Source organism: Bubalus kerabau, chromosome 11 (assembly GCF_029407905.1).
Source record: "Bubalus kerabau isolate K-KA32 ecotype Philippines breed swamp buffalo chromosome 11, PCC_UOA_SB_1v2, whole genome shotgun sequence".
Lineage (NCBI taxonomy): Eukaryota > Metazoa > Chordata > Mammalia > Artiodactyla > Bovidae > Bubalus > Bubalus kerabau.
In genome coordinates, this window is record NC_073634.1 from 49,063,765 (window position 1) to 49,080,281 (window position 16,517).

At 46.9% G+C, this 16,517-nt stretch overlaps 1 protein-coding gene across 3 annotated transcripts; it reads left to right on the top strand.

The window, feature by feature from the left end:
- Nucleotides 1-6,503: 6,503 nt before the first annotated feature.
- On the top strand, nucleotides 6,504-13,209 carry CHCHD5 (coiled-coil-helix-coiled-coil-helix domain containing 5). 3 transcript variants are annotated; one of them, XM_055540274.1, is made up of 4 exons: nucleotides 6,791-7,041; nucleotides 8,578-8,735; nucleotides 8,818-8,983; nucleotides 12,754-12,932. In XM_055540274.1, exons 2-4 carry the CDS (start codon nucleotides 8,584-8,586, stop codon nucleotides 12,775-12,777), a joined length of 342 nt encoding a protein of 113 aa, XP_055396249.1. In that variant the 5' UTR covers nucleotides 6,791-7,041; nucleotides 8,578-8,583; the 3' UTR covers nucleotides 12,778-12,932. The 3 variants fall into 3 exon arrangements, with proteins under 3 accessions (XP_055396248.1, XP_055396249.1, XP_055396250.1); XM_055540275.1 differs by having other exon boundaries at nucleotides 8,595-8,735; XM_055540273.1 differs by lacking the exons at nucleotides 8,578-8,735; nucleotides 8,818-8,983 and having other exon boundaries at nucleotides 6,504-7,041; nucleotides 12,754-13,209.
- The last annotated feature ends 3,308 nt before the right edge of the window (nucleotides 13,210-16,517 follow it).

Here is a 16,517-nt window from a genome sequence, read left to right on the forward strand (position 1 = left end):
TGTTGGTAGAAAACAAAAAAGGTGTCAGGAATTCCCTAGTGGTTCATGTGTTAGGACCCCGTGCTTTCACTGCAAGAAGCCTGGCTTCAATCCCTGGTCAGGGAACTAAAGTCCCACAAAAAGTGCAGCCAAAAAGAAGGGAAAAAAAGCTGTCTACTGAAAGTAAACATCTATATAACACATACTATGAATCTGGAATAAAATGTGGCTAAAATGGAAATTAATATATCTACTCGAGTATAGCTGAATGATTGCTTACTTATCTCTGAATTGAATGTTGGTGTAATGACGAGTGTATCTAATCAGAATGAGTGACGTGTTTGTATCTATGAATGAAGTGTTTGTGAACACAAGTGATGTATATGGAGTATTAGAATACAAGTAACTGTCCCTATTAATAGGATTTAGAAACAAGACTGAAAGGTTTCTTCCCTATGAATGGGTTGCTGGGTGTCTGTGGAAACAAGCTGCCACATTGAAATAATAAAAGAATTTGAGTATCTCAAAGAAGTAAATACCCAATTGAATGGCAGATTTTGGTTCCTTGTGATACCCATCCCTGGGTGCTGCTAGAAGCCAGACCTCTGGATCTAGCCCACTTGGAGACAAAACCACGGGATAGGTTCAGCCTTCAATCCGTCGGGCAGTCAAAATACTTTCACCTAAGTTCTTAATGAGAAGCCACTTTTGATTCCATCTGTCTTGTTATACAAAGTGCTGTATCACAGGGCAGCGCCACAGCCCCACCTGTCTGGGCAAGTGGAGGATATCCAGCCTTAGACTTCTCACCCTCACCCAGATTTGTTAGGGGTCCTGCATCACTCTTTTTATCAAACTGTGCAGCATGTGGATCTTAGTTCCCCGACCTGGGATGGGATCCATGCCCCCTGCATTGGGAACCAAGTTTTAGCAACTGGACCACCAGGGAAGTCCCTATCCCTTGCCATTCTTGGCACATCTTCAGGTTATAGTGTTGCTGTAACAATCCTGCCAACTCTGTCCACCCAACTGTGCCCTTGAAACACGGACCTGCCAACACACCTAGTGGTTGTAACTGGTACTGCGTGATGTATTCTAAAAACACGTTTCAGTGACTGGAGTGATTCTCTTGATGGTAAGGGTTGCTCCCACTGGGAAAATGTTACAATGACAACAGCAGCAATGGGATGAGCACACTTCTGGGACCTGTCTGGCACCCCCAGCCCAGCCATGTGGTGTGGGAGAAGCAGTGTAGGATTAGAGGGGAAACCATTGCACTGGCATTTAAAATATGGTGGAGGCAGGTGTGCCTAAGAAACCAGCCAGCAGACTACAGACTGCCCTTCCACTCACACCAGTCAGTCCTGGAGAGCCTTTGAATTTCAAGTGTTAATTACAATTATACAGAGTGCTGGAGAAGGCAATGGTACCCCACTCCAGTGTTCTTGCCTGGAAAATCCCATGGATGGAGGAGCCTGGTAGGCTGCAGTCCGTGGGGTCGCGAAGAGTCGGACACGACTAAGCGCCTGCACTTTCACTTTTCACTTTCATGCATTGGAGAAGGAAATGGCAACCCACTCCAGTGTTCTTGCCTGGAGAATCCCAGGGATGGGGGAGCCTGGTGGGCTGGCGTCTCTGGGGTCGCACAGAGTCGGACATGACTGAAGTGACTTAGAGTGCAGCCTGTGGCAAAGGTTGTGAGCGAACGTGGCCCCTAGAGCTTGGGGCTTGGTATCTTTACAAGAGGAGAGGACACAGAGACAGAGGAGGTTGATGTTAGTGAAGGCTGAATGAGTATCTACTAGTAGAGAAAAGCCAAGAACTGTCGGCAACCACCAGAAGCTGGAAACAAGCCTGAAGATTTTCCCAGTCTCCCGAAGGAATCAACCTGCCAGCACCCTGATTCAGAACTTCGGCTTGAACTGTGAGAGGATATGTATCTGTCTCCTCAGTTTGTGGTTGACCATTCAACAGCCTCAGGAATCTAAGGACTGAGCTCATTGCCAGGCAGAACACACTGTTGGATAGTATGGGTTCTAAGAGTGAAGTTTAGATGTCTCCCTTGGGACAGTATGTTTAACACTGGGATCAGAGAAGAGGGGGTGAAGGGGCCCAATGGAGGCCACTCTCTCCCTGGCCAGTCACCTGGCCAATCCCCTTTCAGGCGACCTGCTCCCCTTTGCCTTTCTTTGCACCACACCCTCCTCCCTTCCCGCTGAAATGTGCAAATCTCACATAAAATTAAACAGCTGATTCCTCCTTCCTTCTCAATCTCTCCCAATTTTTAGTGCTATTCTCAGCTAAACTATCAAGAAGAAAGTAATCATTAATGCTGCCCAGAGGGGTTTGCATTTGTAAGTAGGTACTTTTTAACCCAAATTAATTCAAGTGAGTGTACTCAGTCCCTTCAGTGATGTCTGACTCTCTGCGACCCTAAGGGCTGTAACCTGCCAGGCTCCTCTGTCCATGAGATTCTCCAGGTAAGAATATTGGAGTGGTTTGCTATTTCCTTCTCCAGGGGATCTTTCCTACCCAGGGATCAAACCCGAATCTCTCATGTTCCCTGCATTGGCAAGAGGGTACTTTACCACTAGTGCCACCTCAAGGGCGAGTAGTTTTTGTGTCTGTTTTTTGAATGTTTCTGCTTCTAGGACATTCCTCAGCAGAGGGCAGCAATACTACGACCTCCCTTCTAGATAAACTGGCCTAAAGAAGGGGTTTCCTTTCTGCCTCTCTGGCTTCTCATTGAATCCTTAAACACTATTACAGGTAGATTTGCCTTGGGAAGCTTACTGAAAACACAGAACCCGGAGCCCCACACACCATCGCACTCAGTGTAAAAGCCAGAGTCCTGGTAACTGCCCCCAAGTCCACATGCATCCACCTTTTGGTAGTGCCTTGACCTCCCTCATCATTCACCCTGTACTCCAGCTAAACTGCCCTATCCTCCTGCTCCTTGAATGGATCCTGCATGTTCCAGCCTCAGGTGAGGGCCTTTGCATTTGCCGTTTTCTCTCCTGGGACACTTGTTCCCGGGGCTCCCTCTCTCCCCGTCTCAGATCTTTGTTCAGTGTACCCTCTCCCGGAGGTCCTCTAAAGTTCTGCAGCAATTCCAGTGGGTGGAGGTCTCCACCACCAACCCAATTTTTCAGATACCAGCCAGGTGGCCTACAATTCAACTGAATTCTGACCCTACTGTTACCAAGCCAGGGGTCTACAACAAAGAAGGAGTTTATTCACAGAGCAGCCAAGTGAGGAGATGGCAGAACAAGTCTCAGATCCGCCTCTCCAAAGGCAAGGGGCTTGGGATATTTATGGGATAAAGAAGCAGGGTGGCCTTAGGCACTGGGATGGTTGGCCAGCCAGAGGTGAGAAAAAGATGAGGTAACTGGTGTTCTGCACAGGATATCCAAGTTACATGCTTCTTCACGAGATGCCTGCTCAAAGGTGGAGGCATTAGCAGGATCTGAGGGTGGAGTTTCCAGCCCCCTGATGTCAAAAAGTCATTCATCCAACACTTGTGCAGGCCGTTTCAGGGCTGGTGGTCTCAACCAATCTTAAGGAAATTGAGCAGAACCCTACAGGGCTATCCCAGTTGCAGTCCCCTCCAGGTTCCTCAACCTCCTGCCTTAAAAAAAAAAAAAAATTCACCTTAGTTTCCCTGCCCTCTCAAGTTTCAGAAGAGAGACTCAAGCAATTAATTATTTAAGAAGGGACAAAAGCAGGGAAATTCCCTGGTGGTCTGGCAGTTAGGACTTGCTGCTTTCACTGGCATGTGCCCAGGTTCAATGCCTGGTCAGGGAAGTAAAATCCCACAAGCTGTATGGCGTGGCCTCCCCACCTAAGGAGGAGGGGAGGACAAAAGCAGAAACTAAGAAAAGTTCAATCAGAAGAAAGTAACACACACACAAAAGAAGAAAGTCACACATCCTGTAGCCTTCACCCTATATTGTCTATAATCACCACCCCCCCCAATAAAAAAAAAAAAAAACTTTGGAGGGTTTGGGGTTTTTGAATACAAGCTACCCATTCTCTTTGCTTGGCCCTGAAATAAACCTTTCGCTGCTCCAAACTTCCGGGTTTCAGTTTTTTTAGCCTCACTGTGCACTGAACACATAAACTTTTTTTTAGCAAGCTGTTTCCTATCTGCTGTAAGATAAGCTCAAGAATCTCTGTTAGTCACCAGTTTCTATTAACCAGGTGGGGCTGGGTCTCCCTTTCTACAGGGAAATAGCATCGGATTCCACAGGTTAAGGGGTTGGTCCTCCAAGGCTGCCTTCCTTTGCCCTCCCTGCCCCTACTTCTGGCCAACTGGCTAGAGAAGATGAGAGTTTTCAACAGAACCCTCCTTGTGTTCAATTAATTTGCTAGAGAGGCTCACAGAACTCAGAAAACATTTTACTTGCTGTTGGACCAAGATATAACTGAGTATGTCACTTGGAAACAGCCAGATGGAAGAGGGGAATAGGGCAAAGTATGGGGAAAAGGCATGGAGCGTCCAAACTTTCCACCGGACCACCTCCTCAAATCTTTTTAGGTGTTCATCAACCTGCAAGTTCTCCAAACCTCTTCCTTTTGGGTTTTTAATGGAGGATTCATTACACAGGTATGAGTAATTAAGTCACTGGTCATATGTAACTTTGTTCCTAGTGATGCTTTCTAAGGCTCACTTGACTTCACATTCCAGGATGTCTGGCTCTAGGTGAGTGATTACACCATAGTGATTATCTTGGTCGTGAAGCTCTTTTTTGTACAGTTCTTCTGTGTATTCTTGCCACCTCTTCTTAATATCTTCGGCTTCTGTTAGGTCCATACCATTTCTGTCCTTTATCAAGCCCATCTTTGCATGAAATGTTCCCTTGGTATCTGTAATTTTCTTGAAGGGATCTCTAGTCTTTCCCATTCTGTTGTTTTCCTCTCTTTCTTTGCATTGATTGCCGAGGAAGGCTTTCTTATCTCTCCTTGCTATTCTTTGGAACTCTGCATTCAGATGCTTATATCTTTCCTTTTCTCCTTTGCTTTTTGCTTCTCTTCTTTTCACAGCTATTTGTAATGCCTCCTCAGACAGCCATTTTGCTTTTTGGCATTTCTTTTCCATGGGGATGGTCTTGATCCCTGTCTCCTGTACAATGTCAGGAACCTCCATCTATAGTTCATCAGGCACTCTATCTATCAGATCTAGTCCCTTAAATCTATTTCTCATTTCCACTGTATAATCATAAGGGATTTGATTTAGGTCATACCTGAATGGTCTAGTGGTTTTCCCTACTTTCTTTGCCAAAGCCTTTTCTATGCCAAAGCCATTGACTGTGCGGATCACAATAAACTGGAAAATTCTGAAAGAGATGGGAATACCAGACCACCTGACCTGCCTCTTCAGAAACCTATATGCAGGTCAGGAAGCAACAGTTAGAACTGGACATGGAACAACAGACTGGTTCCAAATAGGAAAAGGAGTATGTCAAGGCTGTATATTGTCACCCTGCTTATTAACTTATATGCAGAGTACATCATGAGAAACGCTGGGCTGGAAGAAGCACAAGCTGGAATCAAGACTGCTGGGAGAAATATCTATAACCTCAGATATGCAGATGACACCACCCTTATGGCAGAAAGTGAAGAGGAACTAAAAGCCTCTTGATGAAAGTGAAAGAGGAGAGTGAAAAAGTTGGCTTAAAGCTCAACATTCAGAAAACGAAGATCATGGCATCTGGTCCCATCACTTCATGGGAAATAGATGGGGAAACAGTGGAAACAGTGGCTGACTTTATTTTTGGGGGCTCCAAAATCACTGCAGATGGTGACTGCAGCCATGAAATTAAAAGACGCTAACTCCTTGGAAGGAAAATTATGACCAACCTAGATAGCATATTAAAAAGCAGAGATATTACTTTGCCAACAAAGGTCAGTCTAGTCAAAGCCATAGTTTTTCCAGTGGTCATGTATGGATGTGAGAGTTGGACTGTGAAGAAAGCTGAGCGCCAAAGAATTGATGCTTTTGAACTGTGGTGTTGGAGAACTCTTGAGAGTCCCTTGGACTGCAGGGAGATCCAACCAGTCCATTCTAAAGGAGATCAGTCCTGGGCGTTCTTTGGAAGGAATGATGCTGGGGCTGAAACTCCAGTACTTTGGCCACCTCATGAGAAGAACTGACTCACTGGAAAAGACTGATGCTGGGAGGGATTGGGGGCAGGAGGAAAAGGGGACAACAGAGGATGAGATGGCTGGATGGCATCACCGACTCGACGGACGTGAGTCTGAGTGAACTCCGGGAGTTTGTGATGGACAGGGAGGCCTGGCGTGCTGAGATTCATGGGGTCGCAAAGAGTCGGACACGACTGAGCTACTGAACTGACCTGAACTAACTCCCCCATGGCGACAGGGACCCGAGATGAAAACTGAACGTCCGTCCTTAGATTCAGAGTGTATGCCCCGGGTAGCGGTCACGGCCTGGGTAACCTAGCTTGAGTAAAGGAGACTTCCGGGGTACAGCTCTTGGAGTGACTTCCCCCTTCCCGCCCACTCGGCCATGCGCAGGACCAGCCTCCGGAGCAGCGGACGAGCGCATGCGCAGATAGAAGGTACAGCGCGGCCTCAGGGGTCAGGTTCCGCGTCCGAGCACTCAGCAGCAGGCAGCCACAGAGCTCAACCAAGCAGCGAACAGTAGCATGTTGAGGGGTCGCGGTAGCGGAAGCCGCTTGCCACCAGCTCCAATCGGGAGGCTTAGAGAGCGATCGGCGACGGCGAAGTGCCGCCTTCCCGCAAATCTGAACCGCATTCCCAGTATGGCGGAGGTACCGCGATACTTCCCAGTACATCCAGGGAATTCCTCACGCAGCCAGGGCAAGCTGGAAATAGATGGGCGTCAAGTAACCCAGCCGGCCGGAGGCGGAAGTCGCTACGCAGGGCGCCGCCATGACTTTTTGGGCCTGCTGGGAAGGGGATTTCCTACCGAAAGTAGGAGTCAAGGAGGCTGGGCCGGGCGCCGCCATGACAACTTGATATCGGAAAAGGCGGGACTATTCTTCCTCATTGATCCTCCTCCAGCATCGGCCTCAGGATGTGAGTAGCTGGATCACCTACCCCGTACCTACCCCCGTACTCGTCGTCTTCCTCAGTGTTCTGGACTTAGGCCAGGACCCCGAGAAGGATTGACTTCTCTGTTCCCTGAAGATTCGAGCCTCAGGATTCATCTCTGTCCTTCACAGGCCCCAGTTCTCTGCGTGTTCACAGAGCTCTGAGCGTTTAAATTCCACTCCTTTTTCGGGTCCAGTCTCTTAAACACCCCAAACTTTGCCCCTGAAACCCCAGGTCTGGTCACTCACCCTGTATCCCTACCACTTCGGACTTGTCTCAGGAGCTCTAGGACTTTTAATAAGCCTGTCCTTAGAGCTCCATATTCCTCCCCCTGGATCATCTGACTGTACCTGTTGAACTTTTCAGATCTGTCCAGTACTTCATACTTCACCTATAAGGCCCACACCTCGGATCTCTCTCTGGATTTCCAGACCGTGTTCCTGAGGGTGGGAAAAGCTCAATTGTAGAACCTTCCAGATTTGCCCCAGAGCCCCGGCCTCACCCAGGGCCTCCAGGTCATGCTCCTAGGACCCTGAGACCTCCCCCAGAACCCCCAAATACGCGCCAGGGCTTCAGGTCTCACTTTCAGTACCCGTGTCTTCAGGCCTCATCTCTAAAACCTTCTGGTCAAGAGACCCTTCCCCAGGACCCAAGAGGTCACCCACTTGGACCTCTAAACCTCACTTTTAGGGCCTTCAAACTTATTTAGGGCTCCCAGGTTCTCTCGGAGAATTCTAGGTGTTAGTACTAAGGCCCTAAGACTTCTCTGCATGCTGGGACTCCCAAGACCCTTCTTCTAGGACCCTTAAAACCTGCCTTAGATAATCAGACATTTTTTACCAGGGCCTTCACTATCTCCCCAGAAGCTTGCAGCCTGCTCCACAATCCCCAAGGCTCATGCTTAATTCTGTACTCCCTGGCCCTTTTCCAGGATTCTTCAAACTTTCAGATTTACCCAAGACCCCAGTCCCACTCCTGACTCTGATCAGAACTACCTCCCTTTTTAAAAAAGTGTTTCTTGTTTCTTGTTTATTAACATAGGAAAGGTCACAAACAAGCAGAACCATCTTTTTGATGTGACAGTAAGAACATGTAGTGTCGTTTCTTTTCTGAAAGTCTTTAAGAACAGAATTTTAAATTTTAGTTTAGGTTTAGAAATGATCTTGGTTTTTCTTTCCTAATGGTAATAGCTAAAAGCAGTGTACAAATATGAATACTTGAACAGTAAAAGTATAGGCAGTTTTTTCAGTTGTTCTGTTGTGTCTTAATCTTTTCATTGGGGGGATGCATTGGTATAAGCAGATGCTTTTAAAAAACAAGAGCAATTAATAGCTTGTCTTCTACAGTATCTAAAATGAGATGGTACACACACACACTTTCATTTATTCAACAAATGATTTTTGAACACTCACTATATACTGAACACTGCTATATGCACTGGGGGTACAGCCGTGAACAAAATGGACCAAGTGCCTGCCCCTGAGTGCTCCCTTTCTTGCCTTCTGCCTGGAATGTTCCTAGTGTATCATGTCGCACAGGCAGGCGGCCCTGGAGATCACTGCTCGCTACTGCGGCCAGGAGCTGGAGCAGTATGGCCAGTGTGTGGCAGCCAAACCGGAGTCATGGCAGCGAGACTGTCACCACCTTAAGATGAGCATTGCCCAGTGCACATCCGCCCAGTGAGTGTGGGCAAGTATGGGACAATGGGGGTGGGCAGCGGAGTGGAAGTCTCCCTGGCTTGAAATACCCTGCGTCCCGCAGCCCAATCATCCGTCAGATCCGCCAGGCCTGTTCGGAGCCTTTCAAGGCCTTTGAGGAATGTCTTCGACAGAATGAGGCCGCCATGGGCAACTGTGCGGAGCATGTGCGCCGATTCCTGCAGTGTGCAGAGCAGGTGCAGCCGACACATAGACCCTCCACCTTGGAGGTAAGATGGGGCTCAGCAGTTCATCCCACCCTGTCATCCTTCTGGTTGCTCAAAGACCAGGGAGTCACCCTCAGCCCCACACAGAGCTTCACCATGCATCCTGACCCCAGGACATTGGAACACAGTCCTCTCTCACCCCTTCCATAGCCCCTGCTTTAGTCCAGCCACCTCCACCACCAGGAGACCTGCCTCAGCCTTCTCCCTGGTCTCCCTGAATCCCCTCTTACCTTTCTAAAGATTTTTTTTTTTTTTTTTTTTTTTTGAGGTTTTGGCTGTGGTGGTTGCTTCTCTTGTCACCTTGTTGCAGAGCACAGGCTCTAGATGTTTGGACTTCAGTAGTTGCAGCGCATGGGCTCAGTAGTTGTGGCTCCCAGGCTCTAGAGCACAGGCTCAGTAGTTGTGGCCCACAGGCTTTGTTGCATCTTCCTGGATCAGGGATCAAACTGGTGTTCCTCGCATTGCAAGGCAGTTTCTCAACCACTGAACCATCAGGGAAGCCCCCCTCTTACTTTGTCTCCATGCAGCGGCCAGAGATAACATTTAGGAACTGAAAACTGATCACATTACATCTTTGTCTAAAGTTCTTCAGCAGCTTCTGATCCACATTGAGAACAGAATCCCAGCTTTCTGCTGGTTCTCTGTGTTCTTTTCCAGGCTGACCCGATCTGCCTCCTCTCTTACCCATGTTCCCTCTCTCCTCCTCACTGCCTCTCAGCTCTGCAGGGATGGGGCAAAAAAAAAAAATCATAATTATGTACTTTATACATTAAAAACTGGTTTTAATGTATAAAGTACATAAGCAGATGCACAATATATCTATGGTATTAAAATGTCATGGATGGGTGCAATTTTTTTTTTTTTTTGGAATGTTCAAAAAGACTCCTTGGGGCGGGGAGGCAGTAATTTTAAAAAAAGAAAAGTTGAGAAATTCTGGTTTAGATATTTACTGTCTCCTCCACTGTACTGTGAGCTCTAAAGGTAAAAGTCAGATCTTTCACCAGTTCCCTCTCAATCCCCCTTCATTTGCCCCCCTCTTTCAGTTCTTGGGGTGCCATCTTCTCTTCTCCAACCCAGAAGAGAAGCTCTTGGGCCTCCATGCTCTGTCTTAGCTCTTTCAATCCATTCTCTGTGATGGTCCCAGGGTGATTACAGAGGAAATCTGATAATGTACTGCTTTATTTAGAAACCTTTTCATGTGGAAGTGGGAAGGAGGCTCAAGAAGGAGGGCATATAGGTATATATATAGCTGATTCACTTTGTTGTATAACAGAAACTAACACAACATTGTAAAGCAATTATACTTCAGTAATAAAATGAAAAAAGAAACCTTTTCATGGTGCTTATGTTGACCAGGTCTAGTCTACCCCTCTTCCCCGACTCTGGCATAGCCTCCAGGGCCCTGCAGGATGTGGCCTCTGACCTTCCCTCTCCCCATATCCTCTTCAAGCCCTGCGTTCCCACCCCAGTGAACCTGCAGTTATTCAAATGCCCATTAAACTCGCCTGCTGCTAAGCTTCTGTCTCACTATTTCTGCCTGGACTGCCCTTTCCTACTCCATCTGACTCATTCCATTTCCAGCTTAGATGTCCCCTCCCTCAGGAAACCTCGCCTTGTGGCCTATCTCCCTGCTCCCAGGATCCCTGAGCTCCTTCCACTATGGCTTATATTTTTCCCCTTGTAACTGCTTTCTTCCTATTGCCAGTTTCAGAGGAGTTCTTGGCTAAAGACTGGGGAGCTGCACTTCTACCAGATCCTGTAGTCAATGGGTTTTTTTCATAAGGCAGAGATAAGTTCAAATCCCAATTGAGTCATCTGTGAGACAGACTTAATTCTTTCCAAAAAATATTCAGTAGGGACTGCATACTATTTATACTGCTGCTGCTGCTACTGCTGCTAAGTTGCTTCAGTCGTGTCCGACTCTGTGCAACCCCATAGACGGCAGCCCACCAGGCTCCCCCATCCCCGGGATTCTCCAGGCAAGAACACAGGAGTGGGTTGCCATTTCCTTCTCCAATGCATGAAAGTGAAAAGTGAAAGTGAAGTCCCTCAGTCATGTCTGACTGTTAGCGACTCCATGGACTACAGCCTACCAGGCTCCTCCACCCATGGGATTTTCCAGGCAAGAGTACTGTTAATCATATGTTGGTGACGTTTCTTTCAAGTTATTGGGCATCTGACCAAAGACCTCATCTTCCCATCTCAGGGCCAGTTCCTCCCTCCATCCCTCCCTCCCTCCCTCCCTGAGTGAGCAACCAAGCCTCACTCTTGTCTTCCTGTGGTCACCCCTGCCCTGCTCCTCAAGTCTACTCTCCACTTGAAGCCAAACAAACTTCTTATTTATTTGTTTTTTAAATTATTATTAAAGTATAATTGATTTACAGTGTTGTGTTAGTTTCTGCTGTGCAGCAAAATAAATCTGTTATATATAAATATATATCCACTCTTTTTTAGATTCTTTTCTCATATAGATCATCATAGAGTATTGAACAGAGTTCTTTGTGCTATGCAGTAGATTATCTGTGTTATATATATATATATATATATATAGGCTTCCCTAGTGGCTCAGACAGTAAAGAATCTGCCAGCAATGCAGGAGACACAGACAGAGGTTCAATCCCTGGTCGAAAAGATCCCCTGGAGGAGGGAATGGCAACCCACTCCAATAGCCTTAGCTGGAGAATTCCATGGACAGAGGAGCCAGTCTATGGACTATCACTGATTTTTTCGTGTTATGTGTATATATGTGTGTGTGTGTATATATATATATATACACACACACACACACACACACACACACAAAATCTGTTTTATTTCAATTTATCCCCCACTTCCCCTTTTCTCTTCGTAACTGTAAGTTTGTTTTCTACATCTGTGAGTCTATTTCTGTTCTGTAAATAAGTTCATTTGTACCATTTTTTAGATTCCACACATAAGCAATATCCAGAGGAGCTTTTAAAAACAGAAATTGGGTCACATCTGCTCCTTTAAAGCCAGGTGGTTCTCCAGTGCACTCAAAGTAATTAACCCCACACCCAGCTCCTCCTCAGTGTCCTCTCTTTCCCTGTTTTAACATCCCCATCATAGCTTTTCCTCTTTGATGGGGGCATTGAGATTCAGGCCTCCTGTATCCTCTGGTCTCCAAAATAGCAAACGCACAGGCTCATTTAGTATAACATAGTATAAAGACATCTCGTATTAGCTTAGCTGACAGCATAAAGTACTACTTATACCACCATACACACACACCACACACCTCTCCTCTTCACCCTGATGTAGTTATTTTGTCTTTCCTTTTCTTTTTCTGTTTTTATTGTCTGAGAGGCATGTGGAATCTTAGTTCCCTGACTCGGGATCTAACCCGTACTCCCTGCAGTGGAAGCTGGAAGTGCAGACTCTTAACCACTGGACCACCGGGGAAGTCCGTAGTTTTCTTCATGGGATTTATCAGCTAACGAATTTTTGTTCACTTGTTATCTGTCCCTCCCTGGAGTCAGAGATGTGTGTCTGCGTCCCCTGCTGGGTTCCTGGAACCTGTCACAATCCTGTATATACACAGCAGGTCCTCTGTAAACCCAACAGAATGCTGACAATTCCCTGCTCCCGAGGTGTTCACATGAAGACAGCTGAGGTCATCACCTGATGCCCTACCCTCCAGTCTGAGCTCTGCCAGGCCAGCCTCTGCTGTGTCTACACAGTCTCCCCAGCATGGTCCCAGGGCCAGCCAGGCACACAAGAGGTGCTAGTAGATGCTGATATGTTTTTTTCCTCAGGCACACCCACTTCCTGCCTCCTGAGGACCCTTCGGATTGTAGGAAAACTGGACAGGAGTGATTGGCCACAGGATGTCCCCGCCCCTGAAGAATGGCCAGGTGGAGTGCTGAGGGCCCTGGATGTGGGCCTGACTTCCCTGGACATCAAGATTCACAATAAAGACTGTATAAAGACTGTATACCAGGCTTGAGTCCTGCCTTCAGCACCTGAGGGGGTCCCATTTCCCCACCTTAACCTAGTGTACCAAAGGGGTCTTGGGGCACCGGCCAAGCCATGCCAACTGTTCACCAGGGTTAAGACGACCCCTCTTCTGTCCTTAGCTCTGCCAACATCCGTTTCCTGGTTCCTGCTGCATGGATATGGAGAAGAGCTCTCTCTCCCTTTAGCTCTAGCATTTACCAAGTCTTCACTGAGTGTTTCCTTGAGGCTTTGGGGACAATAAATAACATACCTCCTTGCCGCCTGAGTTCAGAACCAGCTGGGTGATAGACACGGACATGAGGCAGTGTAGGTGAAAATACTTGCTTTTGTATTGAAAACATCTGCATTGAAGGATGTGGCTTGGGGTTTGCCGCCCTGGACTTCTCTTCTGTCATGGTTTCCATCCTTCCAGGGTCTAACCCTGGCTTCCTTGGTGGCTCAGTGGTAAAGAATCCTGCCAATGTAGGAGACGCTGGTTCAATCCCTGGATCAGGAAGATTCCTTGGAGAAGGAAATGGCAACCCAACTCCAGTATTCTTGCCTGGAAAATCCCATGGACAGAGGAGCCTGGTAGGCTACAATCCATGGAGTCTCAAAAGAGTCAAGATGCGACTGCGCTATTAACAACTTGTTCAAAGGGTCTAACAGAGAATTTGAATGCAGGTAGTAGTTGGGGGACGCGATTCCAGGAACACCAGTAGGGAGTAGACAGAGAGGAAGGTGCATCATCAAGCCAATTATTCCTGAGGCTCTGTCCCACCTGCGACTTCTGGGAGATAGCAAAGAACATCCCTCAGTTTCCCCTTCCCAGGGGCAAGGAATTCAGGGTGTATGTACACCAGCTCCCCATCTGACATTGAGAGATGTTTTCACAGGTGTTGATTGCCCTGTATGTAGCCAGGTGCCCTCCCACCAGCAGAAGAACCCTGAGCAGAGGGCAGCAGGGAATGAAGTGAGCAGCCTTCAGCACACACGATGAGTGTGCTCAGGGGATGGGTAGGTGCCAGCTGTGGCTACTGCAGCATCTTCGTCTTTGTTTTCAGGATCACAGCCTCCAGTGGCACAGTTGGTTGGTCCATCTTCCTGCAGAGGCAAGTCCTAAAGGGCAGAGGGTGGATGGGCAGGTGTGCAGGAGAGAGCGAGTCCAGAGCCTGCACCCAGCTTCACTATTCAGATAAGTTGATCCTCTTTTGAGGGGACTCATGTCGCAGTGCTGACCAGATCCTAAAGCTTGCACTCTGGCTTGGAAAAATGAGCCGGGAGTCTCTCCAGGGGATTTGATTCCTGAAACAAAGGGGCGTTGTTAGTTGGCTTAGGAGCCAGGGTGGAAGTCCTATGCAGCCAAGGTTGACACCATGAGACCCAGACAAGAAAATCCAGGCAGTGGAGAGTGAATTGTTCTCCCTTCCTGTGGTTCCTGAAAGGGTGATGTGGGTCTCGGTGGCTCTGTTCCCAGCTTCAGTTTCCCTGGGCTGTGGGTTGAGCCCTCAGATTTCTGTGTATGTTTTCAGCCTAGCCCTCTCTACTTGAGTAAGCTGCTGTGGGGTTCTCTCCAAGTGACTAAAAGAAGTGGTAAGAACAAACAACATGGAGGTGGAGACTGTTTTAGAATATCTCTAAGGGGCCTCTCTTAACAGGCTGGACCAGCTTCCTAATAGGTGGGTCTCAGGGTTCCTGGAGAAGGAGATGGCAACCCACTCCAGTATTCTTTCTTGGAAAATCCCATGGATGGAGGAGTCTGGTGGGCTGTAATCCATTGGGTTGGAAAGAGTTGGAAACGACTAAGCAACTAACACTTTACTTTTACTCAGGGGGCCAAGAGAGCAAAAAAAAGTTCCCGCCTTTACCACATTCTATTAGTCAAATAAGTCATGAGGCCAACCCAGGTTAAAGGCGCAAGGAGAAGGAAGACTGCCTCTTGATGGCATTTGCCTGAAAAGAATTTTTGCCTATATTTGGCCACAGAAACTTAACAGTTTCTATTCCTGTGTCTGTTTGGGTAAAATATATTTTCTAGGAATATTTCACATGATCTGAATTTTTAAATTGTTATTAATTTGTTTTTAATATCCTCATTATCTTTTTAAGGTCTAATCAAATCTGTAACAAAAGGCCCCTTTTTCATTTCTGGTTTTTTTTTTGTTTTTTTTTTTTTTTGGCTACATTGCCTGGCTGTGGGATCTTAGTTCCCACCTGGGCTCTGGGTAAGATTTTTTTTTTTTTTGATGTGGACCATTTTTAAAATAATTGTTACAATATTGCTTCTGTTAGCCAAGATGCAGCTGGAACCCACTAAGTGTGGGTTGAACCCATATCCCCTGCACTGGAAGGCAAAGTCTTAACCCCTGGACTACCAGGGATGTCCCCTTTCTCATTTCTGATGTTGGTTATTTGTGCCCTCTTCCTTTTTTTCTTTGTCAATCCTGACAGGAATTTATCTATTATTAATCTTTTAACAGAATCTACTCTTGGCTTTGTCGGTGCCCACTTTCTATTTAAATCTCTTCTTTATTATTAAATCCTTCTTTTCTTGGATTTGATTTTGTTTTCTACTTTTTAAGTGTTTAGCTCACTGATTTTCAGCCTTTTCCATTTTCTAATATACACACTTAACTTTCCTCAAAGCATAGCTGTTTTGCTTTTTTCACTGATCTCAGATCACTTACATGTTTAAAATTATGTTTTTAAATTTCTAAACATATAGAGATTTTTCTAGTTACCTTGTCTAATTGCAGTTGAGCTGGGAACACATTTTATATGATTTCAGTCTTTGGAAAGATGTTGAGACTTTATGGCTTGGCATATGGTCTGTTTTTGTTATGTGCCATATGTGCTTGAATCATAATCCTGGGTTCATGATGCATTAGCTTAGCTTGGATTCCCCCAGAAACAAACTTTGGGACAAGGATTTGGGAGATGATCCCAGAAAGCACTGAAAGGAGTATGGGAAATGAAACAGGGACGGGAAAGCAGCTCATCAGAGGTGCATTAGCAAGCAAGTTACCACCGTGGACAACAGCTTCATCCTCTTGGAAATCTGGGAAGCGGTGGAAATAGGTTTCCCACTCGAGTGGTGAGGGTGTCTGTACACTGACCCCCACCATTTATTTGATTGAGGGCTGCTTAGGGGGATGGACGTGAGTCTGAGTGAACTCCGGGAGTTGGTGATGGACAGGGAGGCCTGGCGGGCTGCGATTCATGGGGTTGCAAAAAGTCGGACACGACTGAGCGACTGAACTGAACTAAGGGGATGGGCTTTGTTTTTATTTTTATCTTAGTTTGACCTCTGAATCTTAGTTCCCCCAGTCAGGGGTGGAACCCATGGCCCCTGCAGTGAAGTGTGGAGTCTTAAACCACTGGGCCACCAACGAAGTCCCAAGGGTTGGGTTTTTAATTTCCTGTCACTTCCTGCTTGCCACACACTTAGTTGGGGTGAGCTCTGTAGAAAGTTCTCCAGCAAAGAGCTGCTGTCTTGGCTACTTCACCCACTGAGTTCTCTTCAGTGTTCTCCACCTTGTGACCATTCACTTCTGTGGCCACAGCTGCTATTGTTCCTTTTATC

Bases quoted from the DNA above. Each gene is read 5' to 3' on its own strand.
- CHCHD5 (XM_055540273.1), top strand. From the start codon at position 6,648: ATGTTGAGGGGTCGCGGTAGCGGAAGCCGCTTGCCACCAGCTCCAATC. The intron at 7,042-12,753 runs GTGAGTAGCTGG...TTTTTTCCTCAG, and splicing joins TCCAGCATCGGCCTCAGGAT to GCACACCCACTTCCTGCCTC.